At 51.5% G+C, this 24,833-nt stretch overlaps 1 protein-coding gene across 26 annotated transcripts in view; it reads right to left on the reverse strand.

Moving 5' to 3' along the window:
- The window catches only part of Cacna1g (calcium voltage-gated channel subunit alpha1 G), a 64,323-nt gene that overhangs the window by 30,067 nt on the left and 9,423 nt on the right, over nucleotides 1-24,833 (reverse strand). For 22 of the 26 annotated variants that reach the window (XM_051202054.1, XM_051201991.1, XM_051201739.1 and 19 more), the window contains 9 exons: nucleotides 23,446-23,605; nucleotides 22,234-22,534; nucleotides 21,986-22,078; nucleotides 18,896-19,679; nucleotides 16,648-17,024; nucleotides 3,606-3,757; nucleotides 2,756-2,941; nucleotides 2,554-2,668; nucleotides 2,316-2,471 (listed from right to left, as the gene is read on the reverse strand). In XM_051202054.1, the coding sequence (XP_051058011.1) occupies nucleotides 2,316-2,471; nucleotides 2,554-2,668; nucleotides 2,756-2,941; nucleotides 3,606-3,757; nucleotides 16,648-17,024; nucleotides 18,896-19,679; nucleotides 21,986-22,078; nucleotides 22,234-22,534; nucleotides 23,446-23,605 (2,324 nt within the window). The remainder of the gene's footprint in view (nucleotides 1-2,315; nucleotides 2,472-2,553; nucleotides 2,669-2,755; nucleotides 2,942-3,605; nucleotides 3,758-16,647; nucleotides 17,025-18,895; nucleotides 19,680-21,985; nucleotides 22,079-22,233; nucleotides 22,535-23,445; nucleotides 23,606-24,833) is intronic. The other 4 variants (XM_051201909.1, XM_051200359.1, XM_051201873.1 and 1 more) reach the window with 3 other exon arrangements.

Raw genomic sequence — 24,833 nt, forward strand, 5'->3', positions numbered from 1 at the left:
AAGCAGGGACAGGGCCTCAATGAGGAGCAGAGTCCGGCCTCATCACTTCTAAGACTCTAAGCCCAAGTCCTTTCAAGTCAGAATGGATGCATACGCCCAGAGTATGATGAGATGTGACAAGTAACAGTGGGCTGGCGGCCATGATGTTGTTTAGTATCAATTAATGGCTACACACAGGGCCTGCTGTTTGTTCATCTAATTAAGTGCATGGATGACAAATATACAGGAATTCAGGGCACTACCCCCTGGGAATCAGGAAATCGGCAGCCAAGTAGTTTCTGTCCCCAAAGTCACCCGCTTGCTACCCACTCTTATCAGGATGTTAAAGCCAGCAAGAGGGCTGGCTACCCTTGAGGTCTCCTGCTGAGATCTGCCAAAATGGGGGCAGATGCTCCTTCCACTGAGGTGGGTTGACTTGTTCATAAAAACAAAATCGTATTCCAGGTTATCACTACCCCCTAAAACTAGCCTCCCTTGCCAGACCTGACACCCCACAGAGGTAAGGACAAGTGGCTTCGGATGTGCCCAAGTCATCAGCATTGAATGGCACCCCATCCAGGACAGTAGAGAAGCTGGTCCAGACCTTCAAGGCTACAGCTGCAGCCTACCCCATGGAGGAGGTTTAACCTTGAAATCCTTTCTCTATTGCACACCTTACCTGAAGCAACCCAGCCCTTGAAGGCACCAGGCCCTGGGTGACACTCTAACAGTAAGGACACAAACACTATGATTTAGGAGGTTTAGGAGGGAATCTCCTGCCAGGCCCTTGTCAATCCTTCCCATGCTGGGAAAGCTCTCAGGCCCCCAACAGGGCCAGGGTGACCAGGCCAGACATAAGGGCCTGGCAGCTCTGTTCCCACACTCAGACATTGCTGCTGCCTAGCAACCAGGCCAGCTCAGCTGCACTCAATTTAACAAGGTGTTTGTGAAAGCCAGTTGGTGGGGAAGGGAATATCTACACTGGGCACCCCAGGTCCTCCATGGTAGCTGGATGAGGGAGAAAAGGCCAGGGTATTTTCCACGTCCTTCGGATTTTTTTTTTTTTTTTTTTTTTTGTCCTGAGGAGTAAACTCAGCTGCCATCACAAATTGCTTTTGGAAGGTACTGAAGAGACCCATCCTCTCTCAGCTCTTCACTCTGTCAGGCAGCTAGCACCTTCCATTCATGAGGCTTTTTGGGAGAACCCTGTGGTACCTCCCAAATCTTCAGGTCTAAGGGAAACCTCAGAGAAGTGTCCTATTGTAAGGAGAGTGCCAATGGCCCTCTGTCATTGCAAGAGACCCACACAACCCATCACTAAAGTCTCTACACACCTCAAGCTGCCTCTGCTGCTGTCCAGCAGGGAGGAAATGATAATGATAACTACACAATTACAAGGGAGGCAGCACAGATGATCCCGCACACCACTAGTGCCCAACACCCGCACCCCTCCTCAGCCCAACCCGGCCCAGGGGGAACAGCCCTCCCTTGCAAGGCTGGGAAAGAGTCGGAAAATAGATTTTTGTTTTTCCACCGTGTGCTGGGTATTTATAGACCAGGCCGCAGCGGGAGTTTCCATCCGGGTCACCCAGCGAGAACTGGACCAAGAGCTTCTCCAGGCCCAACCTGGTGCATTTCTAGGTTGGGTCAACCTGCCCTGTTTGAGGTACTGGGATGATGGAGTCGGGATGAGAGCTTGGGTGGGAAGACAGGCAGAGCTGAGGGAGAAGAAGGTAGGCCTTTGGGACAGAAGGTAGGCCTGGCACAGCCAGGGCAGGATCAATGTGAATCAATATTAATTGATGACGCTGCCTGTGATGGAGGTGATGGAGTCTGGGCTGGAAATAGGACGCTCATCTCTGCCATGCCCGCAGCTAATTGGGCTCATTTCTCACCCTGGGCAGCTCAGCCCTGCCTGGGGCCCTGGTGGCATCTTCATCAACTCAGCCTGTACTCTGGTGGCTTGCACACAAGCCTCCCACACCCCTCAGCCCAGAGGGGTCCGCCCCAAATATGCCATAAAGGCCCGTGTTCTGGGGTGCAGCTACAAAGGTGCCCAAATTTGGCTTGTCTTTCTGGAGAAGGGCCCAGCTATTAAGAGAACCCTGTAAGCTGCCAATGTATAACCCCCACACAGCCATATCCTGTCTCATGCCTAATGACAGGTTTCAAAAGGCCCATCACTCCCCACCCCAGGCCCACCCTGGCTTAGTCCAATGGTTACTGTCTGAAGGATCTCCCAGGTCTTAGCAATAGAGGGAAGAAGAGGCAGTCATCCCTCGTGGGAGTCAGGAGACTGCTCTCAGCATGCTGAGATGGGCAGGGCAGGGGGTTACCTCTGCCTGGAAGCCTTCCACCAGGATGGCGACAAGCAGGTTAAAGAGCACGTAGTTGCCAAACGTCATGAGGGCGATGAAGTACAGGGCAGCCCAAGACGATGTGGAGGCCATGCCGTTGTAGAGGACTTTATTCCAGTCCTCCTGAGTCAGAATCTGTGGGCAGGGGACAGGAGTCAGGGCTTGATTAGAAGACACCCAACCTCCCCAATTCACCCCTGCCCTGTGACCCTCCAACCTGAAAGACAGTGACGATGGCCCAGAGCAAGGAGTCAAAATTCTTCCGGTCTGGTAAGGTATCCCCATCCCGTTCAGATGCAAACTTGCAGCCGAAGAGATGCATGCCCAGGATGCTGGAGACACAGGAAGTCCCCGACAGGGTCAGGGTCCTGTGCTCCTGCCCCTAGCCCCACCCAACTCTTGGCCAGCAGTGTGCTCACCTGAAGATGAAGATGAAGAGCATGAGCAGCATACAGAAGGTGGCCACGTTGTCCATGGTCTTCATGAGCACCACAAGCTGCCGCTGCAGTGCCGGCAGGAAGCGTACTAACTTCAGCACCCGCATCAGGCGGAAGGTCCGCAGCACCGACAGGCCACCTCCCTGCTGGCCCACAATCTCCCATACACTGTGGGAGGCAGGCAACCTGAGTTCCTATACCCCTGTATCCTGACTTCCCTTCCTGAGGACCCACTGATGACTTCTGAGACCCAGCTACCCAGCATAGCTTGGAGAAGGGTCATGCACAGCCTTTCTGGTTTCAAGGGGACTGAAAATCCAGGTGCCAGCTCCAGTTCATTTAGCTCTCCCCTCTAAACCAGAGATCACATCCTGGCAGCAGACAGCCCTCTCCCTAAATCCCACCAATGCAAGAACGGCAAGTTATGGGATATTTGCTTTGTTCTCTTCTAATGAAATCTAAAGCCAATTCCAGAAACCAATAAAGTAGTCCTGGCCCTGGGGTGGGGGTGGGGGTTGGAATTCTTTCCAGGTCTTGGAAACCCTCAAGTAAGTTGCTGGGCATCTGAGTTGGTTTCTAAGCACTTTGCAGGCAGGAAAACTTCCTCCAACTCAACTTGAGAGCCAACTCTCTGATCCTCATCCACCCCAAGCCTGGGTAGGGTTGAGGACAAGAGGTAGATGCAAGGAAAGCAGCTGGAAAAAGGGCCCAGGCTCTAGGAAAGCAAGGTGAGACCCAGAGAGAAGGTAAAGTGATGGAGTGCCGAGGCCTCTCACTCTAAGCCATCCCTGCTGATGCTCTTTCAGACAAAAGCAGGAGGGGGCAGTCATACCTGATGACAACAATGACACCATCGAAGATGTTGTAGGGATTCTTAATGTAGCCAAAGGGACCATATACGAGCAGCTTCAGCAGCATCTCCAAGGCAAAGAGGCTGGTGAACACGATGTTGCTGATTTCCAGGGCGTTGGTGAGCTCCTCGGGCTAGAGGGCAGCGGTGTATGTGACAGACTCATCCCCAAGCCCCACATCCCAGTCCTCCTGAACATGGGGCCCCAGGGAGAGGAGCAGCAGGAATGGCAACCTTAGGGAGCATCTAAAAAGAAAGGCATTCAAGGGCAGCCACCCTGGGATCATTCCCAGGACTGGATCTAGGGTCCTGAGACTAAAGATTTTTTTTTTTTTATTTTAGGGGCTACTGTGTGAGTTCTGCTATTTCTCCTAGGCGGTCTAAGATTTTTCCATTCCTAACCTGAGGTCACATGTATGTTAACAAGCAGGAGGGAAATCCCCAAAATGATTTGTCTGCAGCTTGTGCCTGATGATATCTGGAATAATCCTCACCCTATCCTGCTGCTTGCTCTGTGACCTTCAGTAAGATTCCCATCCTCTCTAGCCAACTGTAAAACACCAGAGGTAATTCCTTTTATGTCTCCACACAAGGTATGGGATGGGACCAGGGATGCACCCTAGCAAGGCTGTTGAAAGAACAGAAGACAAAAGCCATCTCATCCGCTTGTCCTAGCTCAATACTCTCTTCCCTCCGGTATGAACACAGTGCCTGCTGTATGCCTAGCAATGTACCAGGCATTGAAAGAGCTATAAAAACATACCTCCCAGGAGCCCTGTGTCTGGCTAGAAACAAGTTGTATACACACTAAATGGCCGAATAACCACAAGGGACCTTAGAACCTGCCTTGGTGCCAAAATATATAGTTCAGATAGAAAATCTGGAAGTTCAGGGGAGACAACACAGAGAAAGGAGGGAGCACTTAGAACGAACTCCAAAGGGTGAGTGGGTCTCCCAGGAGAGCCGTGGGGATGGGGAGGGACGAATAAGCTGAGGGAAAAGGGAATGCATGGCTTGGCCCAGGGCTGGGATGCAGGTCAGGATGTGATTAGCTCAGTCAGCTCATTGCCCACCTGACAGGTGAGCAACAAACCGAAAGTCCAAGGTACATATTAGCTGCCCACAAGTTAAAAAAAAAAAAAAGCCAGCCACAGTTGGGCAGTGGTGGAACATGCATTTAATTCCAGCACAAGGGAGGTAGGTGGATTTATGTGAGTTCAATACCAACCTGGTCTATAAAATGAGTTCCAGGACAGCCAGGACTGTTACACACAGAGAAACTGTGTCTCAAAAAACCAAGAGGGGCAAAAAAAAAAAAAAAAAAAAAAAAAAAAAAAAAAAGAAAGAAAGAAACAGCCAAATGGGGCCCTCATTCCATCAGACACCTCCTCCTGTTTACCCAGATGACTTGTCTGGCTGCCCAAGCATGAAGCCAGGTCCTGGGCAGAATCAAATGTTTTGTTTTTGTTTTCTTTTTTGAGACAGGGTTTCTCTGTAGCTTTGGAACCAGTCCTGGAACTCACTCTGTAGACCAGGCTAGCTTTTGAGCTCTGTTTGCCTCTGCCTCCCAAATGCTGGGACCAAAGGCATTCGCCACCACTGGAAGGAAGGGCCTCTCACTAGTGGGCTGGGACACTGGAGAGGTGGGGGGGGGTCACAGTACATACACTCTCCGCCCACGCATGGGGTTCTTTCTAAAGGCAGGCCTGGGTGTCTGAGAGTCACCTGAGCCGCTACTGAGGCGACTCTTTTGGCTGTCAATTGCTCTGGAAGATCTTAAGTGGGTATTTGGTTCATCAGCTCTGAGCAGAGGCACAAGGGGACCTGCAACCAGATCTAGTTAATAGGGTCACACCAAGACTGGACCTTTGGCCCCTCCAGTGTCAGCACAGTGCAGAAAGCAGGGAAGAGACCATGTAAGTGCAGATAAAGCCCAGGGCTCAGACCTTTTCTGACCTTACTCTGTACTCCAAAATCCAGTGACCAAGGAGCCATTGTCAGTGAGCCTGCCCACTTACCCAGCCTTCCTCCCAGAGACCTGAACACACGGGCAGGGTCCTCACAGGCTCTTGGCTCTCAGCAGGCTTCTTCACTGCCACCCACTAACAACCTTCTTCTGCTTATGCTACAGGGCAGCAGAAAAGGCTAAGAGATAGTAGGAATGGGTTCTAAGACAAAGGATAGGGAGAGCTAGGGAAGGGGAATCTCACATCACCCTGGCCCCAATAACACTAAACAAGACCAGAGCCACAGACAGTGAGGAGCCGGTGAACCCAGACATATGATGGGCTGAGCACGTAATGCTCACATCTTCTACAGATGTCTGTGTCAAGCACAAACAGGCACGAAAGCAGCATGAAGCACAGTCACAAGGGGTGGATTTTATGTCACAGAAAGGGTACGGATTGAGAATCTCTAATCTAAAACCCCAAATCTGAAACCTACAACTTCCTGAGTACCAATGTAATGCCACAAGTGGAAATTCCCACCTGACCACGTGACAGGTCACAGTCAAAATAAGTATACTAGCTAGGTGGGGTGGCACATGCCTTCAGTGCCAACACACACCTTCCATCAGAAGTACCCAGAGGTAGAGGTAGGCAAATCTCTGTGAATTCAAGGCTAGCCTGGTCTACATAGTGAGTTCCAAGCCACCTAGGGCTATATAATAAGGCCCTATTATAAAACCAAAACCAAAAAAAAAAAAAAAAAGAGCAAACAAAAGGACAAGTATTCACAAAATACACAATTTTAAAGCAGGCAATTCATACATGAACCATCAGTGAATTCGAACATAGGCCTCATAACTAAAATATCTTATTATGCAAGTGGAAATACTCTCAAATCTAAAGCACTTCTGGTTCCAAACTTATTGTTGTGTTATGTTTTGTTTGTGCTATTGTTGTTTTTCAAGACAAGGATTCTCAGTGTAGCCTTGGATGTCCTGGAACTAGCTCTGTAGACCTGGCTGGCTTCAAACTACCAGAGATCTACCTGCCAAGTACTGGGATTAAAGGCATGCACCACCACCACTTAGCCCAAACATTTTAAATGAATACAAGATAATTCAATCTGTACTTCAAAAAAGCTACAAAGAATAAAAATGTATAAAACTCATTTCAAGCAGCTGAAAGCATAGTAGCTTTCAAGAATTTTCTGAGCCTCAGAAAAGGGGTGGGGGTGTGCCTGTGTAGCCTAGTCCAGGTTGGCCTTGAACTCAACCTCCAGTCGCAGTCTCCTGAGTGCTGGACCACCACGCCCTGCCAGCACCATATCTTTGATATGTATGGGTTTGCTCTAGCAGTGACTCCTAACAGGACAGCTACTGTGTGCACAGGTTTCATCCTAGGAGTCCTCCGGGATCTGCATCAGTAGCCTAGGGGCACACACTAACACAGTTATCAGTACATAGTGAAGGGCTCATTGAGAAGGCCGGTGCAAGGGACCCCTGGAGGGCTGTACCACTGACCTCCATCACAGAGGTGGGGCAGCAGGGGCTGAAGACCCTACCCCACCCTGCCAAGCAGCTTTGGAGAAGCTGGGGTGCCTGCTATAGGTAGACCTTGGACCAGGCACTTGGCCTTAGCCTTGCCACTCTCCTGCACACACTTAAGAGCCAGGCCTATTTTTCCCACCCAGAACCTTATAGTCCATCCACTAATGATCCTCAGAAGAAGAAAAAACAAAAAACAAAACAAACAAAAAACCCTTTCTTCCCCAGAAAACCAGGTCTGTCCAAGTTACTAAATCGGAGGCTGGGAATGTTTTGCCAACACAGGACAGGACACAGACACAATCTTAGTAACACGGTTGCCCCAGGGACTGCAGCCATAACTCTGGCCACTCAAAGGGGCAGAGGTGGAATGGCAGCCTGCTAGAACCCAACACTGTGCCAGTGAACTAAGGACCCAGAATTCATTTCCTCTCCACTTCCAACCAAACAAGGGATGCAAAGACAGGAGATGGCCTGGAGAAGCTGAGGCTTGGAGAGGTGCAGGAACTTGATGGAGGTTATGTGGGCTCCTTTGGAGAGGGCTTTGAGCACATGTCTCATGACATCACTCCCACCACACTGTGAGAGAAAGCCTATTCAGTCCCTGAGGCAGGTTCCAGATTCCCCCCGCCCGCCCCCCCCCCCCCGCCCCCACCCTCCCTGCACTGACTTCCTAGCTTGAGATCCCCTTTCTCAGAGCTCTGGGCAGCTGGGAATTCCTGTCATTCCTAGATGTCAGGGCCCAGTGGATACATGTGTAAGAGGTGACTGGCAGCTTGAGCCTTTGCAGATGGGACCTGGACCTCTGCTCTGTGCTGATGTAGGCCCATTTCCCAACCTGCCCTCCCCTGAACATCACTGTGTAGCAAGTATAACCTGATTAGCTAGCTGCTTGCTACCACACCATCTCCTCTTGACTATGCTTTCAAGTGTCCTCGGTGGACAGAACATTCTTGATACAAAGTTGGGACAGAACCCAAAGACAGTAAGTAATCCTGCCAACTCTGAACCTTTCTACCTGTGTGACCTTGGGAAAGACCCTCCTGGAACCTCTTGTGTTATATAGAGAGCCACCACCTTGTGATGCTGCTGCTCTGCAGGGCAGCTGAGTTCAAGCGTCTGAAGACTCGGGCCCAGGCTCAGGTGGCCCTGTGGGTGCAGACTGTGGAAGCAGCCCTCAAGTGTGCCAGGAAAGACTATCTGCAAGCGACAGCTCAGTGGGAGAAAAAGCCAGGAGCAACATGGAGCTTGAGGCAGAGGCATCCAGAAAGAGTGTCCATGGAAAATGTCCCCAGCTGGGTGCAGCTGTAGCACAAAGGGCAGAGGAGGAAATATGCGTGTGGTTGGGTGGGGTCATACTCAAGATCCAAAATGTAGCAAGGGGGAAAGGTGGGAAAGGTTGAGGCTGCAAGACACATAGGGAAAGTGGCTTCCAGCCACAGCTCAGGCTGGACCAGCCTGGCCCATGACACTGGCATGGATGCTTCTGAAGGGGAGGAAGGAGATGTGCAAGCCTGTGTATTAAGAAGATTAATCTGGCTGCGTCGGTGGCAGCATGCAGATGGCTTGGAGGGGAGATGAAGACCAATTAGGAGATACTGCAGCTGTCCCGGCAGGAGCTTTCTGATAGACAATGATGTGTCTTTCCTAACAAAAGGTGGAGAGTCCAGACCAGAGCTAAGAAGGGGCTGGGTCAACCTCCTCTGGTCTACACCCCAAGCCCAGCCCATCTCCTCAGCACCTAGCAGCTCCACCAATCCTAAAAGATTCTGCTCACCATTCCAGACTCCTCAGCTAATCTCTCAACCCTGCTTTTGTTGTTCCCAGCTCATGCTTCCAGGAGCTGGGGGTCTAAACAGGCTGCAGGGACAGAGGAGGGTACCCAAGTCAGGAGAAGACAAGTATTCGGGAAGGTGTGAGAAATCAGGGGCGTGGCTATCACATCTCTGCACACCTCAAGCCCAGTACCCTCGCTGTATTTTTCCCTGTGCCTCCTAAGCCAGCAGCTAGCTTTATCTCCTCCACCATCTCTCCAGCTACTAGAAGTTTCCCAAGTGAATACAAGCCAGGTAGGCATAGCCCTGCCAGTGTGGGCTCAACTTCAAGAAAGCTAACTCAGGCCCCTGCCACTTAAAATTCTGGAGCCTTGAGCCTGGCATGGTGGCTCCGGCCTGTAATCTCAGCACTTGGGAGGAAGAGGGATGAAGAGTTCAAGGTCATCCTCAGCTACAGCTACATTTTGAGTTCTAAGCCAGCGCATCTTTCACCAAACGAGAAAAAGAAAACAAGAAAAAGATAAAAGAAAGGAAGGAAGCAGGGGGAAAAGAAGGAAGGAAGGAAGGAAGGAAGGAAGGAAGGAAGGAAGGTAAAGAACAGAGTGCGAAAATGTACAGTGCTTGCCTAGCATATGTGGGTCCTGAGTTTGATCCCCCAGCACTGTACCAACCAAACGTGGTGATACATATTTGTAACACCAGCACTCAGGAGTCTGAGGCAGGAGCATTGCCACAAGTTTGAGGCCAGCCTGGGCTACATAGTGAGATTCTCAAAAAGAAGTTAAAAAGTAAGGGAAGGAGGAAAGAAGGGAAGGAGGAGGGAGGGAAGTCTGTCCTGCTCCTCGCCCTCCTGGTCAGCCTCTGGCCTGGAGCCCATGGTAAGCTATTGAGGGCCAGTCTCATGCTATTGACTTCAGAGGGCTCCTGCCGGTAAGGTTCCTGGTTCAGGTGAGTCCCGTGTTCCTGCCTCTCTGCTGTATTCTGAACTGCTGAGTGGAGTAGTCCGTCAGTCACGAACAAGAGGGTGCTGACCAAACAGTCCGCGCCTGCTGGGCGGCCTCGGGCTTGTGTTATACTCTATCGGCAGTTACCTGTTCCCCTGTAGACCTCATTTCTGCCCCAAACTTGGCCACCCTTCTGTTCCTTCACAACACCCAGCCCGCACCTTAGTCTTCCTCCCTCCTCCCCCTGCACTAGAATCCCTTATATCAGTTGTCCCTGTCATTTCTCTGCCCCCTAACAGAAGCTCTCTACATACTCCTAGTAAGTCTCACTCCCAACCCCACCCCTCGCCCATGCCATGATCTTTCCAGTCCTTCTGGTAGTAATTGCCTTGGCAACATGCAGCCAGGATCGGCCCCTCCTGCCCTGCACCTGGCCTCCCTGGCCTCCCTGGCCTTATGCAGCCACCTACTGCCTGTCCAGGGGACCCTTCTCCAGTGGGTCTCTTTTCCCCCAGCGAGTTCATTCTAGGCGCCCTCCCTCCCCTCAATGCCCTCACTCCACCATCACCTCACTCCCCACCCTCCAGCTGTCACTGGAGTGTAAAGGACACTAAACAAATGCCCTCCAAGTCCCTGGCTTCTCATCCAGACGGCCGGCCAGCCAGCGCCTGCCTGATATCCCTCTCAGCATGGCCCACAGCCACCTCAGACTCAACACATCTAAAACAAACCCTTCACCTCCTCTTCGAACCCGCTCCTTCCCCCTCCTCTCACTCCACTGTGCCTGGGGAATTCTGCCATGGAGCCTCAGAGTTATCTGGGAGTCATGCTTGCCCTTCATGCATCCCGACAGCCAGGTGCCAGGGCTAAAGACCCTGCCAGTAGGGCTGCAGCCCTGCCCACTCCTGTTCCCCATCCTCTTGACATGAGGCTCTCATTGCCTGTCACCTGAGTGATGGAAACAGCTTCCCTCCCCCTCCCCCTCCCCCACCAGGCCTGAACCACTGGCGGGACAGGCTCCCTGGGAGCCCTTCTCATTCCTGCCCCTATGCCAACCCAGTACATCTCCAAGCTAGGCTGCTGGGTGGCCCCTCACCCCGCCCCTGTCTTAAAACCACCTCCCTCACCTGTTGTGGAGGTGGGGACACCTTTCTTTTGTCCCCTGGAGTCCATCTCCTGGCATTGGGTGTGAATTGTCATTGAAAACGAACAAGGACATATACAGCCTCGGGCATCCTAGAATTCTCCCAGTGGGCTTCCAAAGTGAAACTGGGGAGGCCTGGAGCCAGGGGATGCCTAAAAGGGCACAGCCTAATAGCACCAAACAGTACCCTTGCCCTCATCCAAGACCCCATGAAAATATGGGGCCACATCAGCCGTCAAAGAATTGTTGCCCAAAGTCTTGCTAGGCCCATAGCCCCAGGTCCACAATCTGGAAACTAAGGGCCAGGCCCAGGCCCAAGTAGAAGGCATCCATAAAGCCTTGCCCTCAAATGCCACATTTGGAATATCTATGTGGCATGTCTGTGTCTGAAGAGAGAGTGTCCCAAGCTTTCGACAGAAAAAAAAAAAAAAAAAAAAGGCTCTATGATTCCCCTTCAACAGTCCAGTCCAGGCATACCACGTGTGGACCTCACCCCCATCTTACCCTCACTTCCTTTACTGTGAACCAACCGCAACCACTTATAAATAGAAGCCTTCTCTGGACATGTATCTGCAGTGACAGGATGGGCCCAGACATTGGTAACAAGCAGAATTTTGTCCCTATCCTGTCCTCTCTTTGCCTAAAAGGCCAACTGCTCCAGACTCTCTGTTCTTCAGCTTCCCTAGCCCTAAATGCCGCCATCTTGCTTCTAAAACAAGTGGCTATTGCCTGCCTTTGCTGGATTCAGAGCCAAGAAGGGACAATTAGCCTGTGTCTCCAAGACCCCAACTCACAGAGAAGCCCCACATGGGCCACAGGGCATAGAGCCACTTCTTGGCCTCCAGATACCATCTCAAGCCCCTACTCCCCACGGGAAGCCTGGGGTCATCCTTGCTGTCCCCTCTTCCCATGGCTACCTGGTGCTAAGCCTGAACCATTGGCTGCCTGTGGGCTCTCCTCTTTGTATCTAGGAATGAAAATAGAGCACTGACCACTGCAGCAACCCCTGCTCTCTCCTCCCCTTTACTCCTGCATGGCTTCCAGAAAGATTCTGATAAAACACAAACCTGGTCATATGGCCTACTAAAAATCTTCCCCAAGAACTTACCAATATAAGCCAAACTCCTTCCTGTGCCTCTCAAGATCTGGCCTGAGTTTTTCCCAACATAATCTTTTATCATTTGTTCATCCAGCTCATATCCAGTACCCCATTCATTCCAAATGCCCGCATTTAGGTTTTAGTGTCTGGTACCTCTGGCCCTCCCACTTGCTGTATCCTTGGATGCCTGCATCCTGCCTGCTTTTCAGACTCAGCTCAGGATCCATTCCTTTCCAACTCTATATCCAGGGACTTGGCTATGGTGGGAGCATTTATACCATGGAAACTAGCAAATTAGGTTGGGATTGTTTGTTTCGGTAGTACTACAGTTTGAAGCTAGGGCCTAGGGTATGCTAGGCAAGTACTCTACTCTGGAACTATAGTCTCAACGCTCCTTTACCTAAAATTGTTTTTGAAGACTAGAGAAACAACTCAGCTGTTAAGAGCACTTACTGCCCTACAAGACTGCAGCCAACTAACAATTTGAACAACTGTAGAAAGGCTACCATAAATGCCCTTCCCGGATAGTGAGATCAACAGCTAACTTATCCACCATCATGGAGCGCTCATCTAGTACCTGTTGGAAACAGAAGCAAACACCCATAACTAAACACTGAGTCGAACTAGAATCCACATGCAGAGGGAGAGGACAAGACCAGGTTGCAGAAACACATAGAGACAGCTGACCTGAACAAGGAGGAGCTAACGGGCCCCCAGACTGATAGCTGGGAATCCAGCATGGGACTGACTCAGGCCCTCCTGAATATGGGTCTCAGCCAGAAGGACTGAGCAGTCTAAGGGACCTCAGACAGTGGAACCAGGATGTATTCCTGGTGCACAAAAGGACCTTGCGGACACATCCCCCATGGAGGGATACTCCCTTAACCTAGAGACAGGAGAGAAGTCCTAGTCCCTACTTCAAATGACTTGTCAGATTTACATGACCCCACCTGGATGGCATTGCCCTACCTGTGGAATTGGGGTGGGGGGATGGGAGGGGAGGGTGGTCAGGGTGCATGTGAGGGGGCAGAGAGGATAAGAAGAAGGGAGGGAAGAAGGGAGGGAGGGAGAGGGAACTAGAATCGACATGTAAAAAAAAAAAAAAAAAAAGAGCACTTACTGCTCTTACAAAGACACAGGTTTGGTTCTCAAAACCCTCACAGCAGTTCAGAATCGCCTGTAACCCCAGTTCCAAGGGATCTGACACTTCTGAACTCCATGAGTTCCTGCACACACACAATGCACAATCATCCACCCAAAGCACACACATATATACATAAAATAAATAAGTAAATATGAAAATTTTTATATACCGAACCTCAGTAAATTGTGCAGGCTGGCACTGAACTTTCAATCTTTCTGCCTCAGCCTCTTGAGTAGCTGAGATGGCCAGCACCATCGGGCCTGGTTTATTTTGTTTTATTGAGAGCTACTTGATAAACATTTATCAGTACCACTACATAATCCCAACTCTGACACACAGGGTACGTATGTGGAATGGATGGATGGGTGTAGGTATGTATGTATGTGTGGGTGGGTAGATCGATGGCTGTAATGAAATGGGATGGACAAATGGACGGGTGGGTGGATGTATGGATGGATGCATGGGTGGCTGAATAGATGAATGGATGGAATAAAATGGGACGGACGGATGGATGGATGGATAAGTGAATGGATGGATGGATAATTAGCCATTCTGGACTCCCTGTACTGGCTCTTGTTGGTGGGACACATGCCCTTCTTATCCTATGGTCATACTATGCCATTTTTCTTGCTCAGGGACTTCTCGGCATCCTGTGTCCTTGTCCCTCTCACTAATCTTCCTGGGCACACCAATACTTCTGGCAAGTGGCTAATGGGTAGGGGAATCAGAAGAGTGTTGAAGTGAACATTGTCCCAGCCTTTGGGGTCTAGGAGGATATGACAAAATGATGTTTCCCCATCCAGAGGTAGGTGGAAGGGATAGGCACTGTCCCCAGCAGCAAAACTGAATAACAAGCGAAATGGCAGTAGGAGAAGACAGCTCCAGGAGAGAGACAGAGGGCTGGGTTACACTCACAGCAATTTTTCTCCAGGGCTCCCCAAGCTGATCAATACTAGACTTGATGGATGCAATCACTTCATTAAGAGCCCAGCGGGGAAAGCAAGAGCCTGGGGCCACGGCGGGGTGGCCCGTGGCAGCAGATGCCTGCAGAACCTTCCTTCCAATCAGCTCCACTTCCCCTGCAGTCAGCTTCATCTGAACCCTGAGCTCCCCCTCCCTGCCCCATCCCTGTCCTCCTTTACATCTGGACTTCTGTCTCTGTCTTCAGTGTCCTTTCTGTCTTCCTCTGTCCCTCTAAATCTACATCTGTCTCGGTCTCTTACCCTGCGTCTCCACATCTCTGCCTCTGTCTTTTCTGTCCCCCGCCCCCACCGTGTCTCCATCTTTCCCTCTATGCATCTGTCCCGTTCCTCCTACCCTCTAAGCCCCCCTGTATCACTGTCTCTCAGCCCTGCATACTTTCTCACTCTCCTCCCCCCCCAATCAGGGGCCCAGATGGTGGGACATTCACGCCACAGTGCCTGCAAGCATAGGACCATGGCAGCTTCTGGGGTTTTATGCCACCCTCCCTACCCCCCGAGCTTGCCAGGCAGCAACCAGTCATCTGCCCAGCCTGCTAGGGACTCCCACTCACTCTCATGGGGCCTTCAGCAACCAGGTACTAGGACAAACTTATCCCTAAAGCAGATGCTGCCAGCTCAAAATGAGGGCTTCCTATTACCGAGGGCTAAGGGGGAGCTGGGGTTGTTTTCTCTTTCCTCAGGAACGTGGCTAAGGAGATGCTGGAAGCCCCTCAGCTAATGGCATTTCTTCCCTTTCCAAAAGGGGCATCCTTCTTGACATCTAACTGAAAGCCCTCTTGCTGCAGCTTCATCCTTCAGCTTGTGTGACTCAGCTTCTTCCCAGTGCAATCAAAGTCCCCACCAGCAGCAGCTGGCCAGGCAGAGACTGCTGGGTGCACTCCCTCCCCCAGGGGAGAGGGGAGGGCACCAAAAAGGGCTCCCCTGGGAGAGCAGGACTAGCCAGCACTAAGTGAAACAGAGGAATTGGCAGTTCAGGCTAGGGGATCCAAGGTGGTAGAGATTAGGGATTGTCATCTCTTGGGTCATAGAGGAAATGCTGTCCCCTCTCTCCCACAGCCACCTGGCAGAGTAGAGTACCTCTCTGCAGGAGGCTAGCAGAGGGAGCATGTGCATATATGCCCATGCCCCACGAAGGCCAGGCACAACACACTCACCCAGTGCCATGCATGCCCACCCACTGGCACTGCAGCCAGTGTGTGTTTCTACCCATACACACACACCTCACACAGGGAAAAGAACAGGGCATAGCATAGCCGCTCCATACTGGGCCCTTCAAGAGAGGATGGAGCCAAGGAGATGTGATAAAGGACGGGTGTGCCAGGCTAGACAGGGAAGTTTAAGAACCAAATGCTCATGACATTTCCCAGACAGAGGTCAGTGGGGTGAGGTTACGGGGCTTTGGAACCCTCTGAAAAGAGAACATTCTACTGACTTCATACTCCCCGGCTACCCCTACTGGTTGAGACACCCCTTTGATGTCATGCTGGACTGACAAGCTCTCAATGCCTCTGTCTCGGCATGGGGATCGTGGATGAGGGGTGCATATGTTCAGTTCCAAACCAGGAAAAGAGAGGCTCTGCTGGCCAGTTCCCTCCCTGATGCCCAAGGGTGGCAAGGGCACCCAGATGAACAGTGTAAGGGAGAAAGCATGGGAGGACCTACATGTACCACTACTGGCCAACCTCTTTATACAGCCCAGGCCAGGGCCTTCCTTCCACTTGGCCATGCCTTTCATCCGCATAGCTTGGAGGTAGCGTCCTCCTCTAAGCCCAGATCTGTAGCTGGCAGCCATCGACCCACAGAACAAGCTTCCCTCTTCCACATGACAGTCCTTCAAATATTTGAAGACAGCTCACTGTCCCTGATGAGCCTCTTTTCCTGACTAAACATCCTGCCCCTTGGAACAGCTCCTCAAACTCCATGATTTCTAGCCACCTGGCCATTCTGGGCACTCTTATCTGCCCAGAGCCACCCTGGTTCACAGCAAGGCTCTGACCTGAGGCCACACCAAGACTGCCTTGCGGGTGTACCCTGATATTCTCTCAGGCACCTCCGCTCAACACTGCCAATCCCTCACTTCTGCCTGAATGGTCCTCCTGCCTGTCAATCACCCTCTACTTATTGAGATAACACATCTCCTGCCTGCCTTGCCTTCTCCAAAGACTCAAGTCCCTTCTGGTGGCTTATTGCCACATGTGTTGCTCATTACTTATGCACATAAAGCCTCCTTCTCCTGAGAAGCCTTCCCAGACAGAACATACCTGCACCTGCCTGGGCAACCTCCAAATTCAGAAAGCATGTTGCAATCATTGTGCTCACCCTCTAGAGACCCCACCCATCACTTCCTCTCTCCATCCCCTTCTCCCAGCCACTTCAACACCAAGAGGAATCAACCCTAGGGAAGCAGCAATTATCTGGAGCCAGCTTGGGCTGCACCCTTACCTGCTCGTGGTACTCGATGCCCATGCTGAGTGTATTGACCAGGATAGCGATCATGATTCCTCGGCCAAAGTATTTGCTGTCTACGATCTTCCGGAATGTGTCACAGATGAGTCTCCAGAAAGCCAGCACGGAACTAGGCTCTGCATCTGGGCCCAGGCTCCGCTGCCGCCGGCGGTGGGGGTCCCGGAGGTCACTGTGTTGAGCATCCTGTGTGAACTCATACACAGCCTCACTGTCTGAGTCAGGCATTTCATGGTCAGCAGACTCTGGCTCCCCTGCCCCTGTCCGGGCACAGTAGGGGCAACTGTCTGGCCCACAGGCTCCACTGTCTGCCTTGGAGCAAGGGCTGGAGATCTTGCAGGAGCTATGGCAGGCTCCTGGAACAAAAGAGAAGGCATTAGAGGATCAAGATGCTCACCAGAAGCTCCCCTGCCCTAGGAGTATATACAGCCTGTGGGGAAGAGACTGGGGGTCACACTGATGGGTATACTAGGCACTTAGTGCATGGGGTGTTCCTGAATAACAAAATATCCCAATGTCAACAGCACCCTATTGATGGTCACTTCTGAGGATTCTAGGATTGAGGTAGAGAGGTAGCCACCATGTCCTCTGTGATTCTGTACAGCTATGCCCTATGGAGCTATGTCCTAGGAGCTTTCTGCCAAGAACCTTGACCATCTCCCTTCCCTAGAAAGTGTAGGCCTGCACCCACACAGTGCCGAGTAGCATTTCCCAGGGGATCTTTGGAACCCGCCCACACATGCACACTCCTCATCACCTGTACCAGACACACATACATACACATCACATGTACATACTGTGCCTATGTATACTGAGTACATGCAATCTGTACACCACAATACACAAACAAACACATGCACACACACCGCAAACACGAGTACCCAAATACATTCATGCCATCCAATGTTTATGTACCAGACCCACGTACATATGTGCACGTGCACACACCAGGAAGGTGCACCATACCCAAATGCATGTAAATCAGACACTTGTACCCTCTCACACACACACACACACACACACACACACACACACACACACACACACACATGGAACACTCTCCCCACACACCCTATGCTTCCTTCATGCCCACAAGCATACAATACATAGTATATGTGTTCTGAATACACACAGGGACATGCCCCAAGGCATCCGTGTCCATCTAAATCCTACTTTGCTCACAGAATATGAGAAATGAATGCCACCCCAGAGACTGCTCAGGTAAAACAAGTGTGAAGAGGTCCTTGGCTCGAGGTCTGACCCCTATAGACACAAAACGCTATGCCCCTTCCTGGACGTATTTGTACACCACAGGCCATCCGTCAGCAGCTACAGTAGTGACAGCTTCAATCCCACCTATTACACAGTGGGGAACGGAAGCCTGTGTGGGAGACATGACTGGTCCACAGCCCAGGGCACGGCGGCAGGGGGGGGGGGGACTAGCACAAGAACCCTTCACTCTGCGTCTCACACTTTCTGGTCTCCGCACACACTCTCAGGGGACATCTCACATATCCCGTTGCTTTCTGTCACCACATCCTCCCTGAAACACAGGTCCCAGGCTGTGTCTGCACGGGTAGCCTGCCTACAAGCGGCAAGCATCACAATCCCCCAGGTCACCGATGTCCCACCCATAGGCTGGCTGCTTTCAGCACTCCTGCTCCAAGTCTCTCTGTTTGCAGCAGTCACCTTGTGAGGCACCCGACTGCCACAGTCACACACAATTTCCCCTGCTGAGCCTTGGGACAAGGGACACAGAGTGGGCTGCAGAGTCAGATGGTCTCGAGATCACACTCACCAACACTCTTAGCCACCTTTTTTCTATGCACACAGCAAGGGTGCATGCAAGCTTATTACCAACCTGTCCAGAGGACTCAAGCAGATCTTGCCTGCAAAGCATGTGACAGGCATGTCACTGGGCAGCAGTAGTTAGATATTATGGCCAAAGGCACAGAGTGTAGCACATGATAGGTATGCATGTGAAACAACTATCATTACTCCTACATTGTAGTAATATATGCAGTAACCGTAGCTCCCATTTGAACAGATGAAACAAGTAGGGCTCAAAAGAAATAAAGGAACTGGTTGAAGGAACCAGAGCTACAAGAAGCAGCATGAGAAACTGGGCTCTGGGCCCTGGATCCTCACACTCCAGACCCCTACTCTTCTAGATGACCACCCAGCCTCCAACTGTGGGGTCCCACCCCACACCCACCCACGCTCTCACCCGTACTCTGTGTCTCCAGTAGCTTGTGCATGGAGCTGAAGGGCCCAGGTGGGATGTTGAGGCTGGTGAGGGTGGGGGGCCCAGGACTGGGGGCCACCTCCACTAGTGCCTTATCCTTCAGCATCTCTGGTGGAGGGCTGGTGTGCACAGTGGGGTATACCTTCCCACTACCCACAGTCCTGCTAGATGCCTCCGATGGGGACCTGGGAGGGGGTGCCTGGCAACGGACTGGCTCCAAGTGGCAGTCGGCATGGTAGAAGCTGTGTACAGACTCCGCACCCCTGGGAGGGCCCCCAGAGGGAGTGGGTGTAGAGGGTGGTGGCAGCATGAGCCGACGAGACCCATTGGCATCCCTGTCCTGGATCTCTGGGCTGGCCCGGGGAACTCTGAGCGTCCCATTACCCAGGTGGTAGTGGTGGTGATGATGGTGATGGTGGTGCACCAGGTGGTGGACAGATAGACGACGGTGTGAGCGAGAGCAGCTGCCACTGGGCTGGGGCTCCTGCCCACCACGGGCCACTGGGCTGCTAAGCAACCCAGCCCGCACACCTGCAGCCCTAGAGACCTGGGCCAGCCTGCGGGCTGCTTTGCGGAGGATGTACACCAGGTACTTGAGCAACTCCTCATAGCAGCTGCCTGGCTCAGAGAAGCTTGCCAGGGTGCTGGCGTTGGACAGGAATCGCACACGCTGCTCCCGCATCAGCTGACTCTCCCGCTGCTTGGTCTCGGAGAACTGTGTGGCAATCACCACCAGGCACAGGTTGATCATGAAGAAGGAGCCCACCTGCAGGGGTGGGGACAAAAAGAGGAGATGTCCTGAAGAAAAGCGAATCTTGATAGCAGCTGCCACAATCAGTGAATTCGTTGTGGGCCAGACATGGGGTTCGCAATTGTCCAGGTGCTATCCCATTTTATTGCCATGATAAATTGGGGAGCAGGCTCTTTTGTACTCTCCATCAGATCACTGAAGAAGCTGAGGTGAAGATTGGTCAAGAAATTGGTCAGCTAATACAGACCAAGTTAAGTAAGACTGAAACCGAGTCCTATGCAAGTTCACGGCGTTGCTACTGCGGGTGATAGCATACTTTGCAGATATCTCCCAGTTCCCAGCCTTTAAATGCATATGCATGGAGAATCTAAGGCATCTCCCAGTTTCTAGTTGGAGAGAATGCTGTAGAAATTAATGCAAGACAGAAAACCTTCAACTTGGATCAAAGCCTTTTAATTCTAGCGGCATGACTTTGGGGGACTCAACCATGGGACTTCAATACCCCCAGCTGGAAAGGGGCCCTAAAGACTAACAAAGCCATCATTCTGACTTGCCCATCCACCCCCAGCCCCCATCTCCATGCCTCAGTTTCCCCAGGACTGTGGGTAAACTATTGCTTAGACAACAAGTCTGAATGATGGAAATAAATATTTATGGTGACAAAGCAGGCTTTTTTTTTTTTTCTCTCTCGCTCATGTCCTAGTAATTATGATAATTAGCTTCACTAGTGTGATTCCAGAGAGCTGTTTGGGAAGAATTTTTGAGGAGGTGTGTGGGAGAGTGGAAACTAGGCCCCTGATGTCCCTGTCTATCCCTCCCCCACCCAAGCAAGCCTGAGGACAGCAACAATTATCAGATGAGTGGCTACCCTGAAGTACCTGCCTCACCACTGTGGTAATGGTCAGGGATGGTAAAGGTCCCCAGCCAAGCTTTGCCTGGAGCTTGGTCATTCTTTCACACCTGGGAAAGTTATGCTAACCTAGGGAACATACCCTTTCCCAGAGCCTACACACACTCTCTCTCTCCCCAGAAGTAGCTTCATTCTATCCTCACCTCTCTGAAGCTTGTCTTGAGTGGTCTTAATCTTTCTCCTCTCTCTCTCTCTCTCTCTCTTTCTCTCTCTCTCCCTCCCTCCATCTCTTTAGGTTTTTTGAAATAGGTTCTCTCTGTGCAACCCTGGCTGTCCTGGAACTAGTTTTGTAGACCAGGCTGGCTTCGAACTCACAGAGATCTATCTGCTTCTGCCTTCTGAGTGCTGGGATTAAAGGAATGTGCCACCACACCTGGCTTTTTAATGTCATCCTTAATTTCCTTCTGTCAGTATCTAACCCTCCACCTGGCTCTGCATTGACCTCTTGGTGACATGGGAAAATGCAAGGGCTAGATTTGGAGTTGTAACCTGGACCTGATGTCTCAGCTCTAGCCCCGACTTCCTACAAGATCTTGGACCAGTGGACAACGCTTTACAGCTCTGAGTTCTCACTTAGAAATTAGAGGCCACCATCCTTGAAAGTGGCCACATCACAGGGGCATATAAGGAAGAATAGCAACATTGCCATTGACAGACCTCCCCGGCAAGACTGATCCGCAGCTTAGACAAGGCACACGGCGGGGGCAGATAAATGAGGAAAAGTCATTTTCCTTGCTTGGAACACAAAGGTGGCAATGAGATCATAGGGAGGATGAAATGCCCAACCCTCCGGGAGCAAGGGCTGGCACACAGTAAGTGCTCAATAAATATCAGCTGTAAATGGTAGCCATGAAAGCATCTACTATGACTGGTGGTGATTAAAATGATTAAATGATACTGCTTTGGTCTGTCTTCTGCTTTCAGAACGCCTTGGAATTGCAGAGCTGGAAGGAATAAGGGATCTCACAAGTATTTCTCAATACTGATTGGAATTCCGGGTGTATGATTCTTTGCCTGCAAGCATTTCAGGATGCTTAACATCTTTCTCTTTTCCAACAGAATGCTGGAAGAGTTCCCCTAGAGCTCATGAAGTCAGAATCACACTTGGCCATTTCTGGACACCCCTCGGGAAGGTGGTGACAATTGTGGGCTGAGAACCCTCTACTTTGTGGGTGAAGAATCAGAAGCCTATAGTGGGGCTAGGGCCTCAAATAGGATAACTTGCAAAGGTCCTAACAGTAGTAAATGATAGAGTCTTGGATTTCTCCTGACACACCCTGGATCCTTCCCACAGCATGACAAATGCCACCACCTCTATAGGACCTGAGAGCTAAGAACTTGCCCTCTATTCACTGCTCCATCTGTATCCCCATTATTTCCCATTCCCATGTGGGCTGGAGGAGTCACTCACGATGATGAGGAGAATGAAGTAGATGAAGTTGTAGAAGGAATGAGCATCCATCACAAAGTACATAATGTCGACCCAGCCCTCCAGTGTGATGACCTGAGGAGGCAAGAGAGACAGCTGACTCTGGCTGGCACCACTAAAGCCTCCTTTAGTCTCCTCCACCAAGGCCCTAGCCACCACCTTAACCCAGAGGATGTGTACTCCCAGTCTATGCTGTTCTGGGGAACATCCCAGGGCCCATGTGGCCCCACCTGGAAGATGGCGATCCAGGCATAGCCGATGTTGTCAAAGTTGATGGCGCCTTTGAACGGATTGTGCTCGCCTGCAGAGCAGTTGGTATAGTATTGGTTCCAGTTGACACAGGTGGTATTGCTGGAACTGTTATAGGCCTCATAGTCCAGACCACAGGGTGGGCCACCACCACCTTCCCCACGCAGTGTGGGCACGCTCCTGCAGGACCGCATGCCATTTTCCCTAGGCTGGGAGCAGATGAAGGGACTCTCATCTTCATTCTCTGTCTGATAGTAAGGCTCCAGATCCACGCTCAGGGGGCTGCAGGGTGAGGGAGGGACAGATAAGGTTGGGGAGTAGGGTTCCCCACAGAGAGGCCAAGAAGAAAGGCTGGTGTATGTACACCGAAGCACAGAGAGGATAAGCCAGAACTAAAGTGGGGGAGGAGACTGGACAGGACAGGGCTTTATGGGGAGGGATGGGAGCACTGAGGGATGTGAGAGCTTGGTAGGGAACTCCAGAGTCCAGAGGTCTACAATAGGGAAGTGGTTTTCCAACTTCGCTGCAGGTCAAAATCACAGGAAGAGTTTGTTTCTCCACCCGACTCCCCATCCCTTTTGCCATCCTTTTGCATGTATTCCAGGCTGGCTTCAAACTCTGTGTAGTCACATGGTTATGATCCTCCTGTCTCCACCTTCTGAACACTGGTGTCACTACAACACAGCTTACGGGGTGCTGGGGATTGAACCCTGGGGCTTTGTGCATACCAGGCAGACACTCTACCACCTGAGCTACATCCCTAGCCCCCAAAGAGTCTCTCCCCCTCCCCACCCCACCCCCACTTCTTTCTTCCTCTTGAGGCAGGGTCTCACTATGTATCTCTGGCTGGCCTGGAACTCACTATGTAGACTTAAGCCAGCCTGAAACTCAGATTCACCCGACCCTTTCTCCAGAGTCCCGAGACTGAAAACACCACTGTGCCTGGCTTCTGGACGACTTTTTAAATGCCTGGATCAAGTCGAACTGAAGTCAATGCAATGGAAATCTCTGGAAGGCATACCTGGGCATCAGGCCTTTAAAATGTCCCAGGTTATTCCAATGTGTAGGAGGTTTGAGAGCCAAATACATGCCAGATGTGAGAAAGCACGTTTATACCCATGGCAACAGAAAGCCAGGGACTAAGAGAGGTCCACAGCCCCCCAAGTCCATCACCCACCGGGTCCACCACTCACAGGCTGAAATTCTCAGGGAGGAAGCATCGGTTCCGAAGCAGCCCTGCCCACAGCTGGACACCGACGATGCCAAAGATGAAAAAGACGAAGAAACAGAGCAGCAGGACATTGCCCAACATAGGCAAGGTGTCCAGCAATAATGTGACGAGGATGCGCATGCCTGCGGGGGCAGAAGAGCCATGCTGGGGGCTCCAGTCTGGCCCAGCTATGCCAAGTGACACAGGCCCGGCAGTCTTCCCCATGAGGGCCCACTGGGGATGCTGAGAAGGACCAGTTTAAGCTGGAGGGGAGACCGGCAGACAAGCCTGACTCTCCCAGGCAGCCCTTGAAACACCCTAGGTCCACCCATATTAACTGTTGTGTGTGTGGCGCCAACACCTATCCAGAGTAACCGTGGTTTCCAAAGCCCTCTCAGGTTCTGAGCCCCACCTCACGTTCCCATTGTCACCACAGGACTGATGGTATCACCCCCAATTTACAGATGAGAAGTCTGAGGCTCACAGGAGTGACGTGAGCCACTCAGGATGGGAGCTGCTAAATGTAGACGCCAGGACTTAAATTTAGGTTTTTGTGCTTCCAAATCCTGCTCCCTAAGGCACAAGCACTCACACACACACACACACACACACACACACACCTCCCACTTCCTTCTCTCACCGGACACTGTCACCTGACCTTCCTAAACGATGGCCCCAGGGGGCCACTGGAGAAACTGAGACAAACCCCCTGGAGGAAGGCTAGAAGGCAGCCAAGATGACCAGTACTTCACCAGGTTTCTGAACCAACCCCACCCCCCACCCCCAGCCCTGCATCTCTGTTCCCTGCTGGATCTAGATCTTGAGATCAGGGTTTGAAGAGATATAACTCTGTCTTCTTGGGAGTATAGCAGCTAATGTTCCCTTCATGGCAAAGCCACAGCATCTCCGCCCACAAATAAAAGCCCCATTAGGGGTCCATTCCCTTTCCTCACTCCAGGTTGAGGCCTCAACAGCCCAAATACTCGAACTAGCTTTTAGGAGACCCAGACCTCCTAAGCCCTTGTCAAACTGATGAACCTCTAGTGGCCCATTTGACCCCCAAAGTGCCCTGTGTGGGCCCTGCTCTCTCTGGGGTTAAGGTTCTAAACAATAACACAGCAACTGATTAATCTTCCTGGTAACCACAGCCACCCTACCCACCAGACCACGACCAGCCAGCCAGTCCTTGTCCCCCTCAGTTCCTCCCACCCTCCTTCAGTTCCTCTGAGCTCCAACTGAGATCAATTCCTCAGGGCTTACATTAAGGGAATTACAGCAGTGGTTAGTCTCAGGTCTATCAATCTAGCAGCTGTCACCTGGAAGAGGAGGCCAGCCACACCCTCTTCTAGATCTTAACATCAAGCATGCCCT

This window comes from Phodopus roborovskii, unplaced genomic scaffold (genome assembly GCF_943737965.1).
Source record: "Phodopus roborovskii unplaced genomic scaffold, PHOROB, whole genome shotgun sequence".
Classification (NCBI taxonomy): Eukaryota; Metazoa; Chordata; class Mammalia; order Rodentia; family Cricetidae; genus Phodopus; species Phodopus roborovskii.